The sequence below is a fragment of the Delphinus delphis genome, chromosome 3 (assembly GCF_949987515.2).
Source record: "Delphinus delphis chromosome 3, mDelDel1.2, whole genome shotgun sequence".
In the NCBI taxonomy this organism is placed as follows: Eukaryota; Metazoa; Chordata; class Mammalia; order Artiodactyla; family Delphinidae; genus Delphinus; species Delphinus delphis.
The window spans coordinates 2,904,584-2,928,294 of NC_082685.1; the positions used below are offsets into that span (position 1 = coordinate 2,904,584).

Below are 23,711 nucleotides of genomic sequence, written 5' to 3' on the forward strand. Positions count from 1 at the left end.
CCACACTCAAAAGAGCTCTATAAAATTACGTTCCTGTGACTCCCCTTCCACTCCCATCCTTGTACATTTTTCTTTGGTCATCCTGCCTTGTTGGATGTTCAGGACTGAGTAGGTAGCCCGTGTGTGACTAGAATGTCAACTGTTCTACCCGCGACGGTCAGGGTCAGCCGAGGCTCCTTCAGGGAGCCCCTGGGCCCCTTCAGCCCTCTTCTTCTTCCCCTTGTGGAACCAGTGAGGGTGGGCCAGGACACCGTGGTCCCCTTGGCTTCCTTCCGAGACCTTTGGGGCACCCCCTTCCAGTGGCTCTGCTCCAGGCACTGTGCACCCTGATTGGCCCTGAGCCCCGCTCTCCACTGTGGGTGTGGTCTTCGAAACCCTGGCGACTCCTGGATGTCACGGGGTCCCTTCGGTGGTGGGGAGGAGGGAGCACCATCACAGGGCGGCTGGTGACCCTGAGTCACGGAAGCCAGAATACTGCCAGTTGGTTCTGCTCGTCTGCCTGCCTCAGCATCCGCCCGCAGATCCCAGTTCTTGAAGCCCCGAAATGCTGGCTCCAGCCCTGGGAAGGGGGCCTGGGGGCCTTGTCTCCAACTTCTGTCGTCTTCTCCTCGTGTCTGGGCGCTCTGGGAAGTGGAATGGGCCTTGAGAACGGCCTGCCCTGCCCCTGACCCCAGGCTCACGTCCGTGTACACGCCGGCACTCCTGAGGCATTCCAGGAAAGCCGGGGGGTGGGGGGTGGGGGTGGGGTCTCCCTTCTGCCCCGGATGATCCCTGAACCCTAGTCCCGTTTATGGGTTTCTTCTTTGCCAGATGAACGCCCTTCACAGTCACACCCCTGAAACGCGTGAGGTGCTGCCGGCCGTTTTCCTCTCAGCAGCCCCACCCAGGGTCCGTGCTGGGAATGGCCTGGATTCCAGGCTGGTGTAGAGCGTGTCCTGCATTGTTTTGATGGGCCTCATCAGCTTCCTCCCTTGCACTAGTTATAATCAGTGCCCTTTCTTCCCCGGAGAATAAGATGTTCAGGAGGGTTTGGACAGCCGCCAAGTGGGGAAGTGGGTGTGAATATTCCCTGGACTAAATTAAGGACTCCCTCGGGGTATCCTTCAAACCCTTGGATCTATCCTTCCAGTTATGTAGATCTGGGAAGACAAGGGTACGTACATATGGTCATACTGCCCCCTCCTCTGGGGACCTCCTGAGGGGGGAATAGCCCACTGATTCCAAAGGGCTGGTACTGAACGCGGCTACGGGTGTGCAGTGGACTGATCCGCGAGGGAGCTGTGGAGAGATGGAGGTGGGAGAGTCAGGGAGGGGGCAGCAGGTAGGGGGTGGTGGATTGGGGGGAGTAGAAGGCATCAGGGAACCAGGAGAGGTAGGGGTAGATGACTCAGGAGTCTCAGGTGAACTGTCAGACGGGGAGTAGCTGCCCTTGGTGGAGGGAGGAGGTCACGAGGACCCTCAGGCTGAGACTCCAATACCAGGAGAGAGATTAGAAGTAACCTCGCGTTTTGGGGTGTTTTTTAATTAATTTATTTATTTTTGGTCGTGTTGGGTCTTCGTTGCTGTGCCTGGGCTTTCTCTAGTTGCGACGAGTGGGCTTCTCATTGCAGTGGCTTCTCGTTGCGGAGCACGGGCTCTACGCGCACAGCTTCAGTAGTTGTGGCACATGGGCTCAGTAGTTGTGGCTCGCGGGCTCTAGAGCGCAGGCTCGGTAGTTGTGGCGCACGGGTTTAGTTGCTCCGCGGCATGTGGCATCCCCCTGGACCAGGGCTCGAATCCGTGTCCCCTGCCTTGGCAGGCGGATTCTTAACCACTGCGCCACCAGGGAAGTCTGCTATTTGCATTTTGAAAAGTGCTGTGGGGAGAAGGGAGTTCCAGGGTTGGTAAGTGTATGGATCCCACACCAAGAGGTCTCGGTGCTCTAACTGAAACCTGAACCAGTATGCTTAGGGGCTGGAAGGGGAGGCGCCCTCTGAGAGGGCCTTGGTTACAAGGCCTCCTTTTAATTCAGCGACTTGACATTCCCAGACCCATTGTGGGGCTGTGGGAGATACTCAGTGTAGGTGGGTGCTTTCAGCCACCAGTCCCTGGAGATGGGGTGAAGGCGGAGTAGGAAATAAGGGTTCTCTCTCCAATCAGGCGAATTGCCCGCAGGGCCTCCCTGGCAGGCAAGGAGGTCTGTTCAAAGAGGGCGTGTCCCTGCTCGGTGACAGGTAACCAGGCAGGGAGGCCGAGTGCCCATCTGGCATGTATCCAGTTTTCTCTACTCTCAGCTACAAGAACCCAAGGCCTTTGAACAATGTGGAGGTCCTCTTCCTTCCCCAGCCAGGCAAAGTGATTTTCCTGAAATATGGCAAAAACAAGATTTTTAAAGGGTTTGTGTCTCAGAGGAGGGATCCCTAGGGACCTGCGATGGAGGGTAGCGGGGAGAGACCTGCCTGAGAGAGATGTGGACCCTGCCCGGGATGGCCAGTTAGGGCAAGAGGAAGCAACACAAGATGTGCTCTTGGGTTTCCGAGTAGAGCCTAGAGGTGGGAACTCTGCAGCGGTGGGGCTGAGTGTTCTACTGCGTGCTTCCAGTTGGCAGCGGGCCTGGCGCTCACCTACCCTGGTCCACGACCGACGCACCCTTTCACGAGAGTGTGTTTGGTGGCGAGCGCCCTAGTGGCCTGTAGGCACTCAGCCTGTACCTGTGGTTGTGGCACGTACTACTTCCAAGAGCACTAGGACAGGCAAGGCCACACAGATCAGAGCCTGACGCTTCCCTGCGCCGAGAACAGAGACTAGGGCGCACATCACACACATACGAAACAAGGAGGTGTTCTTGCCACGCCATGGCGTCTGGAGGGCTTCCTGTCCAGTCCAGTCCCCTTGCCAGGAACCAGTCAAACTGGGAACCAGTTGCGCGATCTCGCCTCTCCCCTTGCCAGGGGGTCGGCTCTATTTAGATGACCAACTGACCAGTCCAGTCCTCTAGACTGAGGTCTGTCTCCAACGAGACGACCAGGATCCTTTCCCTTAACTTGCCAACCCTCACAGCCAAACCTCGGCCGGAGCGGGGTCAGCGCCCAGCCCGTGTCAGGTGTCCCCTGGGCACTGCCCCGATCTGTAATAGCAAGCGTCCTTGCTGTAGATACGCAGCGTGGGGGACACTCCACTTGATCCTTGGCTGCTTTTAGATCTCAGACTAAATTCAGTAGTTCTCACTGGCCCAGAGGTTCAGAACTGGGGCAAACTGCCCAGTTATTTAGCTGACCTTGTCAGCCCCGGGTCAGTGAGTTCAGCCCTGAGTTACAGGACGGAATGGGCCCCACGTTGGGTGCCAAAATTTGTTCCCGAATTGAATCGTATGGACCCGCTCGCCTGGCCAAAGCTGGCTGCCTCGGGATGGGGGGTGGCGTCCTTTTTCCATTCGAGTTCGGGAGTGGGTGAATAAGGAAGCAGAAGCTGACATGCGCAAGCTTTATTCAGTGGCCAGAGACTGGAGAAGCGGGAGCTAAGTTCACAGACGAACTTCTTGCCCCCCTGGTGAGGGGGATTTAATTTTAAAGGGAGGAGGAGTGAGGCTAATGCTGGGGACCCATATGCAGTAGTCTGCGGGGGAGGGGCAGGGCTTTTCCGAGGGAGTGGGGGGGGTCACCCCCTTTTTATCCTGTTTTGATCCTTAATACCTGGTCGTGGCTGCCGGTAGGTGTGTCATTTAATATGCTCATGTAGTCAAATCAGCGTATAACGAGACTTGGTCTGTTGGAGGTCAGATTTGTCGCCATCTTGGTCCCAGCGGTTCCGTTTGGTTTTTTTCTTTGTGTGTGTGTGTGTGTGTGTGTAGCTCTGGACCCTTTAACTTAAAAAGATTGTGTTGACTCCCGCTAAAGGTGGGGGGTCAGAGGGTCGTGAGCAAGGACGCTTCTAAGGGTCGGGGCCGGAGACTTGAGCAAAGACCTGGAGCAGCTCTGGCAACACGCTCGGGGCGATCAACACGCTCGGGGCGATCAACCTCATGCCCTGGGCATAGCATCCGGGTTTGGACGCGGGAGTTGTGGCCACACCCCTTCTGAACCGTGACCTCCTGGGGTCACACAAATAGATGCTGAGTACGGCGCAGAGAACCCTGTGCGTCTCCCCTCTAGGGGCCTCTGTGGGGACTGAGCCTCAGCGCCCCCCTCCCCTTCTTTCCCGAGCACTCCTGGGTTCCCGGGTGACAGGGAGCGTCGGTCACATAAAAGGGAGCCTCGAAGGTGAGGCTGCCCAAGGCTGGGGGTGGCCCTCTCCGGGAAGGCCTCCCCGCCCCCATCTTTCCTCCCACCTCTGGGCCCTGGCTGAGGGGCGGGCAGTCGTCGTTTCTGTGACATGGAGGGCTGAGCCAGCGGGCTGCAGACGAGGGGCTGTGTTTATTGGAACAAAATACGCAGTTAGATTGCACCCCAGTTAACCCACAACCCCTCCACCCCCCGCCTGCCACCTGGACCCCCTCCTCTGGAAGGGTGGCCGGCTGGTTCCTGCCACCTTCGCGTCGCTGGTCCCAGGCCTGGGCAGCCGTTCGGCGGTCACTCTTGGATGTTCTGCCCGATCCAACCTCTCACGGCAGCCACCCGGGTGTAGACGCCTGGGAACTGGGGTCGCCCACAGCCGTAACCCCAGCTGGTGACCCCAGTTAGCACCCACCGGCCAGAGGGCTCCCTGCAGGCCAGGGGTCCCCCAGCGTCACCCTGAGGAAAGGAGAGGAGAGAGGAAAGGAACTCAGAGCAGGCAGTATCTCCCCGGCAGCAGCCAGGGGTGGGCTGGCCTTATCTGCGTGCTCCTGGGCCACCACGGGAGTGTCACCTGGGCTCCCCCGTGACCCCAGCTAGTGGCTTCCTCTGTGAGCCTCACTCGTATTATCTGGGAAATTGGTTCAGTGCTCGGGTGAGCGTTCATCCGCCTGGCAGACATTGGTGGGCACCCGCCTGGCGGTCCAGGAGCAGAACCGGGCCTCAGCCCACAGCCTCTGCCCGGCCTGCTCCTGACCCTCTGAGGGGTGGGGGAGGGTGCAGTGGGGGGAATGCCGGCTTCTTAGGGGTGTCCACGAAGTGGCTGTCCAGTGGAAACTCGGAGACCCAAAAGGTGCCCTGTTTGATCTAACTGAGGAAGCGCACCGCAGGGTGGGGCCTGGCTCGCGGAGCCCCGGTCCAGTTGCACAGTGCGCTCACCGAGCAGCTGTCCACGCCGCCCTGTGGGAAGCCCGCGCACAGCATGCGGCTGCTGATCTGCACCGGGTAGAAGCGGCGGCACGTCTGCTCGCTGAGGAGGCGCACGGCCGCCTTCTGCAGCTGCCGCGCCATCGAGCCTGCGGGCGAGAAGGGACCTGGTGGGCCCGCGCCCTCCCTGCGCCGTTGGGACTCCCGATGGGGGTGCAGGCGGGGTCCTTCCCGACGCCCCCGGACCCTTAACCCTCGGGGGGTGGGGGGCCCATCCGCGCCTACCTCCCTCGCGCACGGAGCCCCAGCCGGTGATGACGCAGCGCGCGCCGTCGGGGGGCCGAGGCGCGGGCTCGGGCAGGCAGATGGGCCGCACCAGGCGGCTGCGGCGCACGGGCCCCGCCAGCTCCAGCAGCGCCACGTCGTAGTCCAGCGTGTAGAGGTTGTAGAAGGGGTGCTTGTGGATGCGCGCCACGCGCTCCAGCTGCCCCTCAGCGCCGCTCAGGAACGGCGTGCCCAGGAAGGCCGCCCACTGCTTGGGGTCCCCGTAGCTGCGGGACGTCGGGGACAAGCGTCCGCCCGGGTCCCCGCACCCCAGCGCTGCTCGCCCGGGGCTCCCCGGCACCCTGCCCCGCGGGGGCTGCGTCCGCGGTCGGCTGGGGAAACCTCAGATCGGGCACTTGACCTCGGTTGAGTCGTCCCTTTGTCCTAGAACAGCAGGGAGGACGAGGGGGGGCCCCCGCGCCTGAACGCGCCCAGCCGGCCCCCAGGCACTGAGGTGACACTACAAGCTGTGTCCATTTCCACCTAATATTACGGCTCTCCCGCCTGCCCACCCGCTGTGAGCTCGGCACCGCGAGGCGCATCCTGAGCTGGGTTTCTCCGTGGAGGGCAGGCCCCTGGCCTGGTCCTCCTACTGCGCACCCTGCCAGGAAGGGGACTCCCCACTGGGTGACCTTTAGGGTGGTGCTAGGGATGGAGGTGTCCCGCTGGCCCGGAGCCGCCCCGTTTGGTGGGAGTCGGGCACTGGACTTCGCCCCGCTGCCCTGTGTGGCCAGGGGAGGGCTGTGCGGAAGAGGGTATGGCCTGGGGCAGCGGGTGTCGGGGAAAGGGCTTTGCAGGCAAAGGCGCGGAGGCGCCACACCCTGAGTTTTTGGGCTACGATTGGGTCCCGGTGAACCACGGACACGGGCCATTCGGGGCGGGCGGGACTCACACGTCAAAGCAGTGCGCTGCCGACAGCAGCCACCTCTCGGCCACCAGCACGGCCCCGCAGCGGTGCTCCCGCCGCCGTAACCACAGGCTCACCTGCCACGGCCACTCCCCGCGGCCCGCGGCGCTGCCGCCCACGATTCTGGTCAGCGTTGCTGCCGGCGCCAGGCCGCAGTCTGCGGGAGAGGCGGGCATGGGTCGGCGGTCAGACCACGCCTCCTCCACGCAGACCGCCCAGCTTCGCCCCTGCGCGCAGTCCCGGGTAGCGGTGCCTGGGAGCAGGGAGTGGGGTGGGGGACCCACCTCGGGGAAACGCCTTCCCCCAGGGACCCTGGGCCTGGCGCTTGGTCCTACAAACGAGCCTCTTCAGGGCTTTTCTCAGATAATGCATTTAAGTTTGGTTCCTGTAACCTCAGCCTTGGGGCCTCACCTCCCCAGCTGGGGGCCAGGCCAGCATCCCCTGTCGCTCCCCACTCCTCCCAGGCCTCTTTCAGGCCCCTAGGAGCCAAGTTCCCTGCTGCCCCAGGGCCTTTGCACACCCCAGCTGCTTCCCAGGAGGCCCTGCCTGGTCTCACCAGCTCCTGCACTGGCTGGTCTTCCTGGATGCCCTGTCAGGGGCTCTTTACCTGGGTCTAGTGACCCAGTGTCCTTCCCAGGGTAGTCCCTCCGTCCTGTGACACCCTTCCCCACCTGCAGCACAGGGTGCACCCTCGGAACACAAGAGTAGGAAGACCAAACGGGTAGCTCCGAGGAGTGCTGCAGGGACCGCCGTCGGCACCCGGGGCGGGGGGGGGGGGGGGCGCGCTCAGGTACACATCTGATAATTCCCACAGGCTGTTTTCCAGCTCCACAGCCAGTGCCCCCCTCCCCAGCCCTGTCTCCCACCAGCCAGCCGCCTCCCCTGCCCTCCATGGTCGGGGAAGGCCCTCCTGTCCCCACACCGAACAATGTGTGCCGTGTCAGGAACCCCCCTCCACCTCCTGGCCCCCGTGTTGAGAACTGTAGCTACGGGAAAAGGAAGAATCACCAGGCTGGAGGCCCGACCCAGAGACAGCCGGCTGCAGAGTTAACAAGAACCCGTATTTCTCCCAAGGACACGGTGCAGCCGTAAAGTATCAAAACGCCCCCTCCTCTGAGTATCCCTGCTGGACGGGCAGGGGCAGCGAGTTCCCCTTGCGCCTGGAGGATCTCAGTCACAGAGACCGTGCCCCGATTTCCAGCCCAGTCCAGCACCTCAGCTGAGGGGTCTCTGGACTCGACTTTCTTGTGGTACCCGGAGAGGCACCATGTCCAGACCCCTGGCACGTGGTCTGCTTTGCTCTGAGCCGGTCAAACTCTGCTTCCTCTCAGCGTCCCCTCCACCCCTCTGCCCCGGATCCCACAGCGCCTGCCTCTCCCTCTGGTGAGCCGCCCCTTGGTTCTTTGGTGTGCGCTGCCTTGCTGCAGCGAGCCCGTAACCCTGACTTTGTGGGTGCAGGTCTGTATCTGGGGACTTGGGGTGACTGGGCCAGCCTCTGTGTGAATGTGGGGGGCGACGAAGGGCGGGGAACAGAAGCCGGGCCCCGTTCTAAGCTTGGTGCCCGGGACACTGTGGACGGCATCTATCTGAGGCATAGGAACTTGCCTACATTAGATGGGGCCTTACTTCTGACCCAGAAATAGGGCGGTTTCCTATGGTTCTGATGAACATTTAATAAAAATGAACTCCACATCTCAGACGCAAGCTCAGGGCCATGTTCTCTGTCTCATCTGTCAGCCAGTTACTGCCCTGTTGTACCCCGCTTAGGCCTGTGGGACCAGCCGTTAACGTGTGCATCTGCCCTGTCAGTGCCGGGTCCCTGCCGGAGGGGCCTACGATGGTCTGACTTGTGTCCCCTTCAAAATTCGTAAGTGGAAGCCCCTGACCCCCAGAACCTCAGGATGGGACTTTTGGAGATGGGGCCTTTAAAGAGACGATTAAAGTAAAATGAGGTTCGGGTGGCCCTAATCTAGCATGACTGGTGTCCGTATAATAAGAGGAGATTAGGACACAGACACCCACAGAGGGGAGACCACATGAGGATGCGGGGAGAAGATGGCCGTCCTCACACCGAGGAGAGAGGCCTCAGAGGACTCCAGCCCTGCCGACACCATCTCCACCCCCCAGACTGGGACGCTGTGACAGCAGCCCTAGCAGGTGACACAGGACTCCCGCCACCCACCCACGTCACTCCATTTCTCTGGGTACCTGGTAGCTGGGAGCCCACAGTGGTCTCCGTGGCGTGTGGAGGTGGTGTCTGTCCGCTAGTGGTGGTGGTCATGGCTGTGGTGGTCCTGTTGGCAGGTTGGCTGGTCACCCTGCTGGTGGCCCAGGGGGTGGGTCTGCTGGCCACGACCCCCAGGACCGTGAGGCCAGCCGTCGTCCTGGCAGGGTGACTGCTGGTGGGCGTCCTCGTGGTGGACGGCGGGGGCGTGGAGAGGGAGTGGGAGGACATGATGGCGAGGATCCAGCCCTTCAGCCGGGTGATGCGGGTGTACACGCCTGGCTTCTTGGCCTGAGCACAGCCGATGCCCCAGCTCACAATCCCTGCCAGATAGAACACGCCAGGCGTCTCCTCACAGGCCAGGGGTCCCCCAGAGTCACCCTGAAAAGGAAGGACAGAGGGCCACTGACCATACCGGCACCCTCTCTGCAGAGGCACCGCCAGGCGCTCCCGTGCTGCCACGAGTGGGAGAAACAACTCAGCAGAGCTGGACACGCACAGGACCTCAGCAGGACGGGCCTCACGCCCGCGTGGGGCTGTGAGACCTTGTGTGACCTTGAGCAAGTCACCTCTCTCTGAGCCAGGATTGCTCTTACTTTTGCATTGGAAACAAAACAAAACAGCAGAAAACCCTAAAGAAAAGAACTCTCCTGGGCAAGAATATACAGTGGGAAAAAGACAGTCTCTTCAGCAAGTGGTGTTGGGAAGGCAGGACAGCCGCATGTAGATCAGTGAAGTTAGAACACACCCTCACGCCATGCACAAAAATAAACTCAGAATGGCTTAAAGACTTAAATGTAAGCCGTGACACCGTAAAACACCTAGGAGAGAGCATAGGCAAAACATTCACTGACATAAATCGCGCCAATGTTTTCTTAGGTCAGTCTCCCAAGGCAATAGAAATAAAAGCAAAAATAAACAAATGGGACCTAATCAAACTTACAAGTTTTTGCACAGCAAAAGAAACCATAAAAAAAAAAGAAAAAAAAAAAAGAAAAGACAACCTACGGAATGGGAGAAAATACTTGCAAGCGATGCAACCGACAAGGGCTTACTCTCCAAAATATACAAACACCTCATACAACTCAACAACAAAAAACCAAACCACCCAATCGAAAAACGGGCAGAAGATCTAAGCAGACATTTCTCTAAAGAAGACATACAGATGGCCAACAGGCACATGAAAAGATGCTCAACATCACTAATTATTACAGAAATGCAAATCGAAACTACAATGAGGTACCACCTCATGCTGAGAAAAGGGAACCCTCCTACACTGTGGGTGGGAATGTAAGTTGGTGCAGCCACTGTGGAGAACAGTGTGGAGGTTCCTTAAAAAACTACAAGTAGGGACTTCCCTGGCGGTCCAGTGGTTAGGACTCCATGCTTCCACTACAGGGGGCATGGGTTCGATCCCTGGTCGGGGAACTAAGATCCCGCATGCTGTGCGGCGCAGCCCCAAAAAAACTAAAAATAGAGTTGCCATATGATCCATCAATCTCACTCCTGGGCATATATCTGGAAAAGACAAAAAATTTAATTCAGGGCTTCCCTGGTGGCGCAGTGGTTGAGAGTCCACCTGCCGATGCAGGGGACATGGGTTCGTGCCCCGGTCCGGGAAGATCCCACATGCCGCGGAGCGGCTGGGCCCGTGAGCCATGGCCGCTGAGCCTGCGCGTCCGGAGCCTATGCTCCGCAACGGGAGAGGCCACAACAGTGAGAGGCCCGCGTACCGCAAAAAAAAAAAAAAAAAAAAAAAAAAATTAATTCGAAACGATATATGCCCCCCAACATTCACAGCAGCACTATTTACAGTAGCCAAGACATGGAAGCAACCTAAATGTCCATCAACAGATGAATGGACAAAGAAGATGTGGTACATTTATACAATGGAATATTACTCAGCCATAAAAAAGAATGAAATAATGCCATTTGCAAAAACATGGATGGACCTAGAGATTACCATACTAAGCAAAGTAAGTCAGAAAGAGAACGACAAATACCATATGATATCACTTACATGTAGAATCTAAAATATGACACAAATTAACTTATTTGTGAAACAGAAACAGAAGAGAACAGACCTGTGGTTGCCAAAGGGGAAGGGGAGGGGGGAGGGGAAATTAGGAATTTGGGATTAACAGATACACGCTAACTATATACAAAATAGATAAACAACAAGGCTTTACTGTATAGCACAAGGAACTATATTCAATATCTTGAAATAAACTAATGGAAAAGAATATATATATGTATATATGTGTATACATACAGACGTATAACTGAGTCACTTTGCTGTACACCAGAAACTAACACAACATTGTAAGTAAACTATACTTCAGTAAAATAAAAAAACTTTAAAGCATAATGTGCTGTAGGTTTCCATTATATGTCTATCATAGGGTTAGAATTTTTTAATTTTTTAATTAAAAATGTTGTTAAAAACTATCAGATGCTTTTTTCTGTGATTTTGACAATTATCCTGTTTCTCCCCTTCAGTGTACTAATGCAATGAATAGCATTAATGGATTGTCTTGTGTGGAGCCAAACTTTTTATGACATCAACTCACTTTGGTTGTGATGTGTTTCCCTTATAACACATACCCTGCTGGCTTGAATTTGCTAATGTTTTATTAAGGGTTTTTTCATCTATGCTTCTAAGTAAGACTGGCCTGTGCATTTCCTTTTTAAAATTTTTTTTTCTTTTTTTTTTTTTGCCATGTCACGCGGCTTGTGGGATCTTAGTTCCCCAACCAGGGATTGAACCCAGGCTACGGCAGTGAAAGCGCCAAGCCTGACCGCTGGACCGCCAGGGAGCTCCCTGAATTTCTTCACCTCTGTGTTTCTCTGGCCTTGATAGCAGGGTTCAGCTAGCTTCTTTTTATGTTCTGGAGCTGATTTGTTTCCCCTTAAAAATGGGTCAGCCACGTGTCAAGTGTGACAGGGTGGTCATATACGTACTCACGTATGATTAGCTTTTCTTCAGTTAACATATACGAGACAGCTTTTAAAATCAGTGTGTATATATCTTGTGTAGATCTACCACATACTTGAAAACTGCTGCCTCATCTTCTGTTTGGACGTATCACGATCTCTCTAAACCGGGTCCCTCCTGGACTCACCTGGCAGGAGTCAACCTTGCCCTCCAGGAACCCCGCACAGATCATCCTGTCCGTGAGTGAGAAGTTGTAGAGGGCGCTGCATGCCTTCTGGTCTATGATGCCCACGGATGCCCGCTGCAGGAGGTCAGGCTTGGTGGCTGCCAGGACAAGGAGACCACCCCCGAGGGCCACTTACACGGGGACCACTGTTCAGTAGCCGGCTTCACTCTGACCACAACCCCAGAGGGAGGCGCCATCCCCGTCCTACAGGCCAAGGCCCGGAGGCCCACGGCCTTGCAGGGATGTAAAGTCACCCTAGAATCTCACCACTGTCCCTGAGCGGATTCCCTAGCACCTTGGGTGACCTGCAAGGGGGCTACTGTGAGGTCTCAAAGGGAAGCACAAGGGTCCCCAAACCTTTTCCATAAAGGGCCACAGAGTAAATATGTTCTGCTCTACAGGCCAGACAGCCTGTTGGGACCCCGCAGCTCTGCTTTTGTAGCAGGAAAGCCGCCCGGGGCTGTCAGTGAGTGAGTGGGCATGGCTGCGTGCCAATAAAACTTTATTTATAAAAAGCAGCCGCACTGGTCCCATGGGCCGGAGTTTGCGACCCCGAGTTAGTGGAGAGGTGAGTGGTCTGCGGGCGGTGGGACCAGAGCCCCGGGCGGGGTGGGGGGCGGAGGCTCACCGTTTCCCTCCTGCGTGTTGCCCCATCCAGAGATCACGCACTTGCGGCCCACGGGGAACTTCTGGATGGCCAGGGGCAGGCAGACAGGCTGCACGTACTTGTTGAAGACCAGGGGCCTGGCCAGCTCCAGCACGGCCACGTCGAAGTCCAGGATGCTGGGATTGTACTGGGGGTGCAGCACCGCCCGCCTGAGCCCCATCTTCACGGGGCTCCCGCCGACGCCCGAGAGGGACGCGGTGCCCAGGTGGGCCCGCACCAGCTCCACCTTTGTGCTGCCGGGAAGGGGCCGCTCAGACTCCCTGCCGCCCCCCGGGCACCGGGCAGAGCTGCGGGACCGAGGCCCCGGGGAGGGCACCACAAGACCGTGGGCAAGGCAGGGAGCCCCCCCGGGCCTCATTTCCTTCTGGGACAAGAAGGCATGAGAGACCCCCACGGCTTTGTGACAATCAGAGGTCAATGCCACCTGCCCTTGAGTGGAGGGGAGGAGCCTGCCCCCCAACTCGGCCCCTCTGTGTCCCTCACAGACCAGCTCGACAGGATCCTCCCAGAAGCCACTCCCCAGAGCCCCCTACTTCTTCACGCTGCCCCCCATCCGCCCCCTACCCCGCACCCCGCAGCTGGACGTGACCCTGGCCACGTGCTGGGTCCTAAGTGGTCTCTGCATGCACGGGGATTTGATGGTGGGGGGACCCGGTGATGACGGGGGAGCCGAGGGGGCCTTACTGGTTGAAGCAGTGGGCGGCAGACAGCAGCCAGCGGTCCCCCACCACGGTGGCTCCACAGAAGTGCCGGGAACCCTCCTTCAGGCTGACCTGCCAGGGCACCTCCCCGGAGGCGGCCCCGAGCCCGCCCACGATCCGGGTGGGCTTCTCCAGCGCCGGCCTGGCCCCGCACTCTGCGGGGACGAGACAGGAGGGCCCGCGCATCTCAGCCCGCTCGGCGGGCGGCGGGACCACCCTGGTTCCAGAGGGGCCTCGGGACACAGGGCACAGCCTCCGGGCTCTGGCTGGGCCGGGGCACAACCATCCCGTCACACACATGAAGAAATCGAGGCTTAAAGGAGCCCTAAGGTCTCAAGTACAAGTACGCGGCCCAGCTGGGGGGATATGGGCGAAAAAGAAGATAAAATCACAGCAGCCCTGTTCCCACCAGTGAAAATCACAGCAGCCCTGTCCCCACCAGTGTCAGCACGGCAGACACAGGCCACAGCCCGGGCGGCTCTGGACAAAGGCAGAGTCGGGCTGTTACGGGCTTGGGGGCAGGGTGGGTGCAGGCGACTTTAAATGAGGCACAGTTAAACAACTACACTCCAATAAAAAATTAAAAAGAAATAATAATAAAATAGGGAAAAAATGAAAAGAAGTTAATTTGATACTCATTTCCATAGGCAAAAACAATATAATATCACAATTTTTTCATTTTTGTTACATATAACTTTTTCTATATTATGTGTTGTGCGATGTTTATTCGATTGTATGCACGTGTGTGTACCCCTGTGTACGTGTGTCTTTAGCAATATATCTTTGGCCAGGTACACAGTACTTTGGAAAACTGGTATGTACTCAACATAAATCATGTATTCTTTCTAATGGGAGTATACTTTACTATTCTTTCCTACTCTTTATTTTTCAATATTTAATAAAGATGGGAAGCACATCTTAATTGACTTTGTATACCACTGTCTGTCAGAATTTCACGTTATTAATTACAATATAAGTCTTGAATTGTTAAATGATTGCGTAGGAGCAACCAAGAATAAAAGAGATTTTTGTGTTAAAAAACAAAAAAAGAGGCAGAGTTTCGACTGGCTTTGAGCCTCGCAGGTCTGTGGGACCACAAAGGCGGATCAGTGTCAGATCCGGGCAGTGACTGGACCTGGGTCCTCGGAAACCACAAAGTCGAGACAGGTGAAGTGTGCTTCGTGTGGGTGCTCGTGTCTGCGGTGACCCCAGGTCAGTCGCTCTCCCACCCTGGCCCCATCGTCACGGTCACTGGCCTCTTGCTGACCCTTCGGGATATTCTGAGTACACCCTCCTCCAGGCCGGCAGTAGGTGTCATCAGGCAGTAAATGTGAAAATAGCCTTTGCCTGGGCATTTGACAGACATCACTAATCAATCACCTAGCTCTTCCCCACAGACAGCTTCGGAAAGCCAGTACCAATCCACCCAACCCCGCACGGAGCGGACACCCACTTCTGCTGTCTCCCCAGAAAGTACCTTGTGGCTTAGATGCAGTGGCTGAGTCGAGAGGCACGGCGCTGGGGGCCAGCGTGGGCCTGGTGGGTGTGTTGACCGCCGGGCTCTGTGGGCTGGTGGGCCAGGCGGTGCTGGGGATGGCCGGGGCAGGAGCCGCCGTGGGGGCCAGAGGCTTGCTTGCAGCGGCAATGGCCTCCAGGATCCAGTCACGCAGCCTGGTCACTCGGGCGTACACCCCCGGACGCCGGGCTTCTGCACAGCCGATTCCCCAGCTCACGATGCCGGCCAGGAAGAACCTTCCGGAGGGCTCCTCGCAGACCAGGGGGCCCCCCGAGTCGCCCTGGGAGACAAAGGCACACCCTCAGGAGGGGTCGGGGCTCCGTGGCTGCAGCCGGTCCCAATCCCAGAGCCACAGGGTCAGAGAAGGAGCCCTGGTTGGGGGCCTTCTCCCCACAGCCTCACGGAGCACATGTGGGCTGATACCTCACATCTCGGAACCTCAGACTCCTCTTCTAAAAAAAATAAAATAGGACAGTTGGGCTATGAGATCTCTAAGACCTCTTTCAGTTCTACCACTGGCAGTTAAAAACCCAACCCAAATAAACAGTATCCCCTCCTCTCCTTAGCCCAGCAGACCCTGGGTAATGTCACCAGTGGCTTAGGAACCTCCAGTCATCATGCGGCGTCCTCCTGCAGGGCCGCATCTGCCCTCACTCATCCTGTCTTGCTATCCTTTGCCTTCTCCTCACACCCAGCTCACCGCGACTCTTTCATCCTTAAACACAAGCGCTCTCTCACTATTTCCCGCTGTTTTCTCCAGCTTCTGGCTCTGATGTGGCACCCTGAGCGCATGTAGCAGCCGCTCCCCACCCACCAGGCCTTAGAAAGGAGAGCAAAGATATAAATTAAAAAGGAAATCCACAGCCATGTGACAAACCAAGCAGAGGAAATTTAGGTGGTGGACCAGCAACAGAAGGCTCCCCCTTGCGGGGAGAGGGGAACCTCGGGCGGAAACCTGGGGGCCTTTCCCAGCCACTTCAGGGGCTGGCAAGGCGTCGTCAGGGGCCTCTGGCTTCTTTCCCAGGCACCGGGCTCACCTGGCAGGAATCCACCTTCCCATCCAGGTAGCCGGCACACAGCATCCTGTCGGTGAGCGAGTGGCCATACAGGCTGGCGCACAGGGCCTGGTCCAGCAGCTCCACGGTGGCTTTCTGCAGCATCTCCGGCTTGACCACTGCCCAGCATGGGGAGAGACAAGCAGGGTGAGCACTCCAGGACCCTGGCAGCCACCCCGAGCCAGGAGGCTGAGCTTCCGTTTCCCCAGCTGCGGTGGAGCTGCTGCAGCCCCAGATCAGAAATGAGCCAGGTCCATCAATGCCCACTGACCACCGTCTCGGCCTGGACAGCTAAGTGGCAAGACTAGGCTCCTCCCCTCCCCTCCCCAAACCTGCCCGCCCTGAGCTCCCCCTTACCTGCTGGAATCTTTTCTTAGTCCAGCCGTAGCCCCATCTTGGCTAAACATTAAATCAGATTACGTAACCTTTTCCTCAAATGCTCCAGGGTGTCCCCCCCCCACCCGCCCAGCTCAATCCAAATACCCAAGCTTGGACCACCTACCCTGGCACCCCAGGCCCTTTGCACATGCCGTTCTGGCTGCCTAGAATGCTTGTCCCTGCAGAATCTGTCCGCCTTCCTCCTCTCATCTCCTATTTTAAATTGCAGCCCCCCCCAACCCCGGCCTTATTTTTCTCCATTCTGTACATCACCATTTGCCACTTATCTTGTTCATTATCTACTGCCCCCTGGAATTGTTCTGTCTGGGTATGGTAGCCACTGCCCACATGAGGCTATTTAAATGCAGATGGAAATTCATTACAATGACATGAAATGTAAAACTCAGTTTCTTGGTAGCGCTAGCCCGTGTCACAGGGCTGCTGGCCCCCGTTGTGGATGGCACAGATGTGGCTCGTGTCCACCACTGAGGGAAGTTTTATTGGGAGGCACTGGTCTGGACTGGGGGCTCCATGTGAACAGGGGTTTCTGTCTGATTTGCTTCCTGCCCAGTCCCTGGAGTAGGAAGCCTGGTCTTAGCTGAAGTGTCACCATCTCAGGCCCTTTCCTAAAGCTGTCCCCGCCCCCAACTCATTTTTCCTACTGGTTTCCTTCCCAGCATTTATCACCATCAGGTTACAGTCGATATGAGGCAGTTCTGTTCTATAAAATGACCCAAACACTGAATCAGTGAACACTGCCCCACTGCTCCGGGGGTTACACGGGGTCAGGTTCCTGAGAGCCTCCGGTCACAGCCGATCCGTAATTACATAACCTCATGATGGTACGTGTGTTTCTGCTTAAAGACACTTCACTTAACATACACTGTTGATTTGTTACCACTGAGCTCACAGCCCACAGCGCTGTAACTCTTGCCTGAACGAAGCTCATCTAACCCACGTACTTTCTGCCCATTAGGCACATCCCAGCCCTCCTGCACTTAGGACGCTAGCCAGCACTTCAGCTCTACGCTTGGGGCCTGTTTAGATTTTGTGAAACCTGCCACAAAAAGCACAAAAATGCAGGAAAAAAAAGTGGCAGTAAATAGACCACGAAAAGGACACTGGTTTCCAGTCTGAGCTGAACCAAGAGGCAGGGTATTGCCCAGCTCCACCTCAGCTGGGAACGACTCAAATTGCACAACAGGGAACAATCACAGATTCCCCCACGAGCATCCACTTGGGGAGGCAAATGAATTTTAGCGAGTAGGTGAATTCGCAAATACAGAATCCGCGGCTAATGAGGCCGGACTGTGTGTTGCTTGCTTGGCTGGGCTTTGCTGGCTGCCTGGAGAGGCTGCGGGCGGTATGGTGCTTACGGAAATCCTCCTTGAGGTAGCCCCAGCCCGAGATCAGACACTTCTTCCGGGGCGGGAAGACGTGCACGGCGGCTGGGAGGCACACGGGCTGCACATGCCTGCTGAAGGGCAGGGGGCCACCCAGCTCGAGCACCGCCACGTCGAAGTCGGCCGTGTCAGAGTTGTAGAAGGGGTGCGTGATGATCCGGGCCACTCGGGCCCGCACCGTGCTGGCCTCCGAGCCGCTGAGGTAGGTGCTGCCCGCGTAAGCCACCCACTCGGTGGGGTCTTGGAATCTGCAGGGCAGACAAACCCCCGCTCAGAGGCCCACTGAGGATGGGGCTGGAGGGTGAGGCACTCACCCAGCGGGCAAGTGTTAAGGAGGCGCCCCAAAGCTCAGCCATCGAGACTAATAATGATATTTTCGGACTTCCCTGGTTTCGCAGTGGTTAAGAATCTGCCTGCCAATGCAGGGGACACGGGTTCGAGCCCTGGGCCGGGAAGATCCCACGTGCCGCGGAGCAACTAAGCCCGTGCACCACAACTACTGAAGCCTGCGCGCCTAGAGCACGTGCTCCGCAACAAGAGAAGCCACCGCGCTGAGAAGCCGCGCACCACAACGAAGAGTAGCCCCCGCTCGCCGCAACTAGAGAAAGCCTGAGCGCAGCAACAAAGACCCAATGCAGCAAATAAGAATAATATTTTCATGCAACATTGTCAAAAATCAGAATGATTGCCAAAAAAAAAAAAAAAAAACCCAACAAAACTAGCACGAATTATCAGTATTTTAAACAAAGACAGGATCCAACACGGCTGGGATTAGGGTGAGGCGAGTGAGGCCTTGAATACGGACTGGCTACTAGATAACACTGCGTGGTTGTTTTTAATTTTCTGGGGTGTGATAGTGGTATGTGGGTGTGTGAGAGACTCTTTTGTCTATGTGCACAAATGCATGCGGGAGATTCGGAGGCCGTGTGTCATGATGTTCTCTACTTAATTTCAAATGGTTTGGCGAAGATATATATGTATGAATGTGTGTGTGAATAATTACAGATGCAGATAAATGGAGAGAGTGGGAGAAAAAACGAATACAGTGAAATAGTAATAACTTTTGAAATCAGATACTGGCATATGGGTGTTTGTCGTCCTATTTTTTCATCTTTTCTACTTAAATATATTCATAATAAAATATTAAGAGAAACGAAATTTAAAACGATAAAAAAGCAACTCTTCTTGCCCTGAATGTCACTGCTTATGTGACCTGTGTCCACCAGACCGTCATTTCCTGGGGCAGGTTTCCCTGGGATTCCCAGCAGGCTGTTCCATTAGTGACCCTGGGGCAATTCGTAGGTAATGGTTTCCCAGGGGAACCCATGCTTCCTGTTGTCCTGTCCTGTCCCCGAGGACTCCTCAGATGGAAATAACCAAATAGCAATGCCTGGCACTGCCAGAGGCTTCCAGAACCTTCTTCCACCTTTGGTGAGCCCCATTCTGATTGGCCACTCTCATGGTTAAAGATTCTGACCATCCTCAACAACAAAAAACAACCCAGTTCAAAACTGGGCTGGGCTTCCCTGGTGGTGCGGTTGTTGAGAGTCCGCCTGCCGATGCAGGGGACACGGGTTCGTGCCCCGGTCCGGGAAGATCCCACATGCCGCAGAGCGGCTGGGCCCGTGAGCCATGGCTGCTGAGCCTGCGCGTCTGGAGCCTGTGCTCCGCAACGGGAGAGGCCACAACGGTGAGAGGCCCGTGTACCGCAAAAAAAGAGAAAATCTGGGCAAAGGGACTTCCCTGGTGGCGCAGTGGTTAAGAATCCACCTGCCAATGCAGAGGACAGGGGTTCGAGCCCTGGTCCAGGAAGATCCCACATGCTGCGGAGCAACTAAGCCCGTGCGCCACAACTACTGAGCCTGTGTTCTAGAGCCTGCGAGCCACAACTACTGAAGCCCGTGTGCCACAACTACTGAAGCCTGCGTGCCGCAACTACTGAGCCCGTGTGCTGCAACTACTGAAGGCCACACGCCTAGAACTTGTGCTCCGTAACAAGAGAAGCCACTGCAATGAGAAGCCTGTGCACTGCAACAAAGAGTAGCCCCTGCTCGCCACAACTAGAGAAAGCCTGCACACAGCAACGAAGACACAACACAGCCAAACAAACAAACAAAAAAACTGGGCATTGCTCCCAAGAAGATGGAGCAATGTCACACAAATGGCCAATAAGCACATGAAAAGACGCTCAACATCACTAATCATTAGGGACACGCAAATCAAAGCCACAGTGAGACATTACTGCACACCCATTAGGATGGCTATTATTAAAAACAAACAAAGTGACAAGTAATGGCCAGGATGTGGAGAGACTGGGAGATCGGCCAAGATGGCGGAGTAGAAAGACCCTGAGCTCACCTCCTCTCAGGAGCACACCCAAATCACAACTACCTGCAGAACCACCATCGATGAAAAAGACTGGAACCTACCAGAAAAGATCTTCTCCAACCGAAGACAGAGAGAAGGAACCGCAACAAAATGAGAAGGAAGGGTGGACTCACGATATGATCAAACCCCGTGGCCCCTGGTGGGGGACCCACGGACTGGAGGAGAATCACGTTGCAGAGGTTTTCCCACAGGAGCGAGAGTTCTGAGCCCCACGTCAGGCTCCCCAGCCTGGGGGTCCAGCACCAGGAAGAGGGTCCCCCAGAGCATTGGGCTTCGGAGGCCCACAGAGCTAGTCGCAGGAGCCCCACAGGACTGGGGGAAATAGACGCTTCACTCCTAAAGGACACACAGAGAATCCCACGTGCACTGGGACCCGGGGCAGAAGCAGTCATCTGATAGAAGCCTGGACCAAACCTACCTGCTGCTCTCGGAGGGTCTCCTGGGGAGGCAAGGCGCGGCAGCCATGGGTCGCCCTGGGGACGTAATGTTGGCGCCGCCATCTTGGTTCTTTAGTGCGGAGACCCGGGCCCACCCCCAATAGCCCACAGGCGCTAGTGCTGGGACGCCCCAGGCCAATCAACTAACTGGGCGGGGACACAGCCCCATCCATCAGCAGACAGGCTGCCTTAGAGCCCCCCTGAGCCCACAGCTGCCCCTAGACACAGCCCTGCCCACCAGAGGGCCAAGACCCAGCTCCGCCCACCAGTGGGCGGACACCACATGCAAGAAAACCATGATCCCGCATTGAAGGCCAGACCCTAGCCCTGCCCACCAGTAAGCCAAGGCCACCTCTGGGACGCTCCAGAACCCATACCCAACTGTAGCCGAAACCCGCCCCTTCCCCCCCCCACCACCACCAATGCTCTGAAACGAGCTCTGGGATCCCTGGGCCCTGCAGGCGGACCCCAGGAACCAGCTCTGCCTGCCAGGAGTCGGGCACTAACCCCAGGCCCCCTAGGATCCCACAACCGGCCACCTCGTGACCAAGCCCCACTAAACCGCAGTCAGCAGCGTCCACATAAGACGGGGCCTGGCAGCCAACCAAGCCTAGCAGACCGCCCACATAGTCAGCCTGCGACAACTGAAGGACCCACGCAGCCCTCTTAGAGGGAACCCCTAGAGCATGGAGCTTGGGTGATGAGCGGGGAGTGCACTGCGGGGATGCATAGGACGTGTCCTCCAGAAGCCACTTCTCCAAGGTTGAGAAACAACGAACCTACCATACACATAAAAATACAAACGGCAACTCAGACAAAATGAGGTGACAGAGGAACACGTTCCAGACAAAGGAACAAGATAAACCCCCAGAAGAAGAACTAAGTGAGGTAGAGAGAGAGGCAACCTACCTGAGAGAGAGTTCAGGGTAGTGATCGCAAAGACGATCATAGAACTCAGGAGAGGAGCGGAGGCACGGAGTAAGAAGTGAGACATTTTAAACAAAGAGAAAACATAAAGAACCACCAAACAGAGATGAAGAATACAATAACTGAAATGAAACACACAGCAGAAGGAATCAAAAGGAGACTAAATGAGGCAGAAGAACAGATCAGTGAGCTGGAAGACATAGCAGTGGAAATCACTGCCCCCCAAATAAAAAAGAAAAAAAGAATGAAAAGGAATGAGGACAGTTTAACAGACACTAGGACAACATCCATCATGCTACTATTCACATTATAGGGGTCCCAGAAGGAGAAGACAGAGAGAAAGGGCCTGAGAAAATATCTGAAGAGATAACAGCGGAAGACCTCCCTGACTTGGGAAAGGAAACAGCCAGCCAAGTCCAGGAAGCACAGAGGGTCCCATACGGGATAACCCCAAATAGTAACAAACCAAGACACATCATAATCAAAAAGACAAAAGTTAGAGAGAGAATATGAAAAGCAGCAAGGGAGCAGGAACAAATAACATACAAGGGAACTCCTTTAAGACTATCGGCTGACTTTTCAGTAGAAACCCTGCAGGCCAGAAGGGAGTGGCATGATGTATTTAAAGTGATGAAAGGGAAAAGCCTACAACCAAGAATACTCTACGCAGCAAGGCTCTCATTCAGATTTTTTTTTTTTTTTCCCCCCCCCGGTACGCGGGCCTCTCACTGTTGTGGCCTCTCCCGTTGCGGAGCACAGGCTCCGGACGCGCAGGCTCAGCGGCCATGGCTCACGGGCCCAGCCGCTCCACGGCACGTGGGATCTTCCCGGACCGGGGCACGAGCCCGCGTCCCCTGCATCGGCAGGCGGACTCTCAACCACTGCGCCACCAGGGAAGCCCTGTCTCATTCAGATTTGATGGAGAGATCAAAAGCTTTACAGACAAGCAAAAGCTAAAAGAACTCAGCACCACCAAACCAGCTTTACAATAAACGTCAAAGGAACTTCTCAAGGATGTGGAGAAATTGGAACCCTTGTGCACTGCTGGTGGGAATGGAAAATGGGGCAGCTGCTGTGGAAAACGGGATGGTGTTTCCTCAAAAGGGTAAACACAGAATCACCATGTGACCCAGCAATTCCACCTCTGAGTTTATACCCAAAGCAATTGAAAGTAGTGACTCAGACACCTGCACACCCATGTTCACAGCAGCATTATTCACAATAGCCAAAAGGTGGACACAACCCAAGTGTCCGTCGACGGATGAAAGAATAAACACATGTCCATCCAGACACTGGAATAGTATCTGGCCATGAAAGGGAAAGAAGCAGTGACACACAATACAACGTGGATGAACCTTGAAAACAGGTTAAGTGAAATGTCAGTCACAAAAGGACAAGTACTGTCTGATTCGACTCACAGGAGGTCCCTGGGGGAGTCAGATCCACAGAGACAGGAAGTAGACGGTGGGGCCAGGGGCTGGGGGAGGGGCTGGGGAGTCGGTTTACACGGGATAGAGTTTCAGTTTGGGAGGATGAGAAAGTTCTGGAGATGATGTTGGGGATGGTTGCCCAACAATGGGAATGTACTTCATACCAGTGAGCTGTGCACTTAAAAATGGTAAATTTATGTTATATATATTTTGCCACAATTTTAAAAAATTAATGCATTCAGATTTAACAAAAAGAAAAGAGAGGGAGGGACTTCCCTGGTGGTCCAGTGGTTAAGAATCTGCCTTCCAATGCAGGGGACATGGGTTCAATCCCTGGTCAGGGAACTAAGATCCCACATGCCACGGGGCAACTAAACCCACGCGCCACATCTAGACAGCCTGCACGCCGCAACGAAGAGCCCGCGCTCCGCAACAAAAGTTCCCACGTGCCGCAACTAAGACCCGACACAGCCAAATAAATAAATAAATAAATAAATATCTTTTAAAAAGGAGAGGGAAGGAAGGAAGGAGGGAGGGAGGGAGGAAGGGAGGGAGGGAGGGAGGGAGGGAGGAAGGAAGGAAGGAAGGAAGGAAGGAAGGAAGGAAATAAGTTCCAAGGGGCTCTGAAGACACCCAGGAAAGGTGGCATTCCCAGAGTGGAAGGTAGGTGGGATACAGGGGTGGGGTGGGCTCTGAGCCCTCAGGGACGTGCACTCACTCATTGAAGCAGTGGGCAGCAGACACGAGCCACCTGGCGCCAATGACGGCGGCCCCACAGAAGTGCTCGTTGTTTTCTCGGAGGCTGACTTGCCAAGGGAACTCCCCCGGGGATGCCTCCACACCGCCCACAATCCTGCCGGCTGTCCTCCAGCCAGGCTGCAATCCACAGTCTGCAAGACAGAGATCACTATCCAGGACCCCCAAGAAGGCAGGAGTGTGGCCACGTTCCTGGCACGTCTGTCTGCAGTCTGTTGTCCCCATGGCCACCGCATTCAAAGAATGCCAAAGATGCCAGC

General features: G+C 56.0%; 1 protein-coding gene across 3 annotated transcripts in view; it reads right to left on the reverse strand.

Moving 5' to 3' along the window:
* Nucleotides 1-3,981: 3,981 nt before the first annotated feature.
* Nucleotides 3,982-23,711, reverse strand: part of TMPRSS9 (transmembrane serine protease 9) — a 31,000-nt gene continuing 11,270 nt past the window's right edge. For all 3 annotated transcript variants that reach the window (XM_060007330.1, XM_060007329.1, XM_060007328.1), the window contains 12 exons: nucleotides 23,414-23,585; nucleotides 17,487-17,761; nucleotides 15,715-15,851; nucleotides 14,639-14,957; nucleotides 13,145-13,316; nucleotides 12,422-12,693; nucleotides 11,755-11,891; nucleotides 8,617-9,013; nucleotides 6,394-6,565; nucleotides 5,463-5,728; nucleotides 5,190-5,326; nucleotides 3,982-4,709 (listed from right to left, as the gene is read on the reverse strand). In XM_060007330.1, coding sequence (XP_059863313.1) covers nucleotides 4,548-4,709; nucleotides 5,190-5,326; nucleotides 5,463-5,728; nucleotides 6,394-6,565; nucleotides 8,617-9,013; nucleotides 11,755-11,891; nucleotides 12,422-12,693; nucleotides 13,145-13,316; nucleotides 14,639-14,957; nucleotides 15,715-15,851; nucleotides 17,487-17,761; nucleotides 23,414-23,585 — 2,618 coding nt within the window. In that variant the 3' untranslated portion in view covers nucleotides 3,982-4,547. The remainder of the gene's footprint in view (nucleotides 4,710-5,189; nucleotides 5,327-5,462; nucleotides 5,729-6,393; nucleotides 6,566-8,616; nucleotides 9,014-11,754; nucleotides 11,892-12,421; nucleotides 12,694-13,144; nucleotides 13,317-14,638; nucleotides 14,958-15,714; nucleotides 15,852-17,486; nucleotides 17,762-23,413; nucleotides 23,586-23,711) is intronic.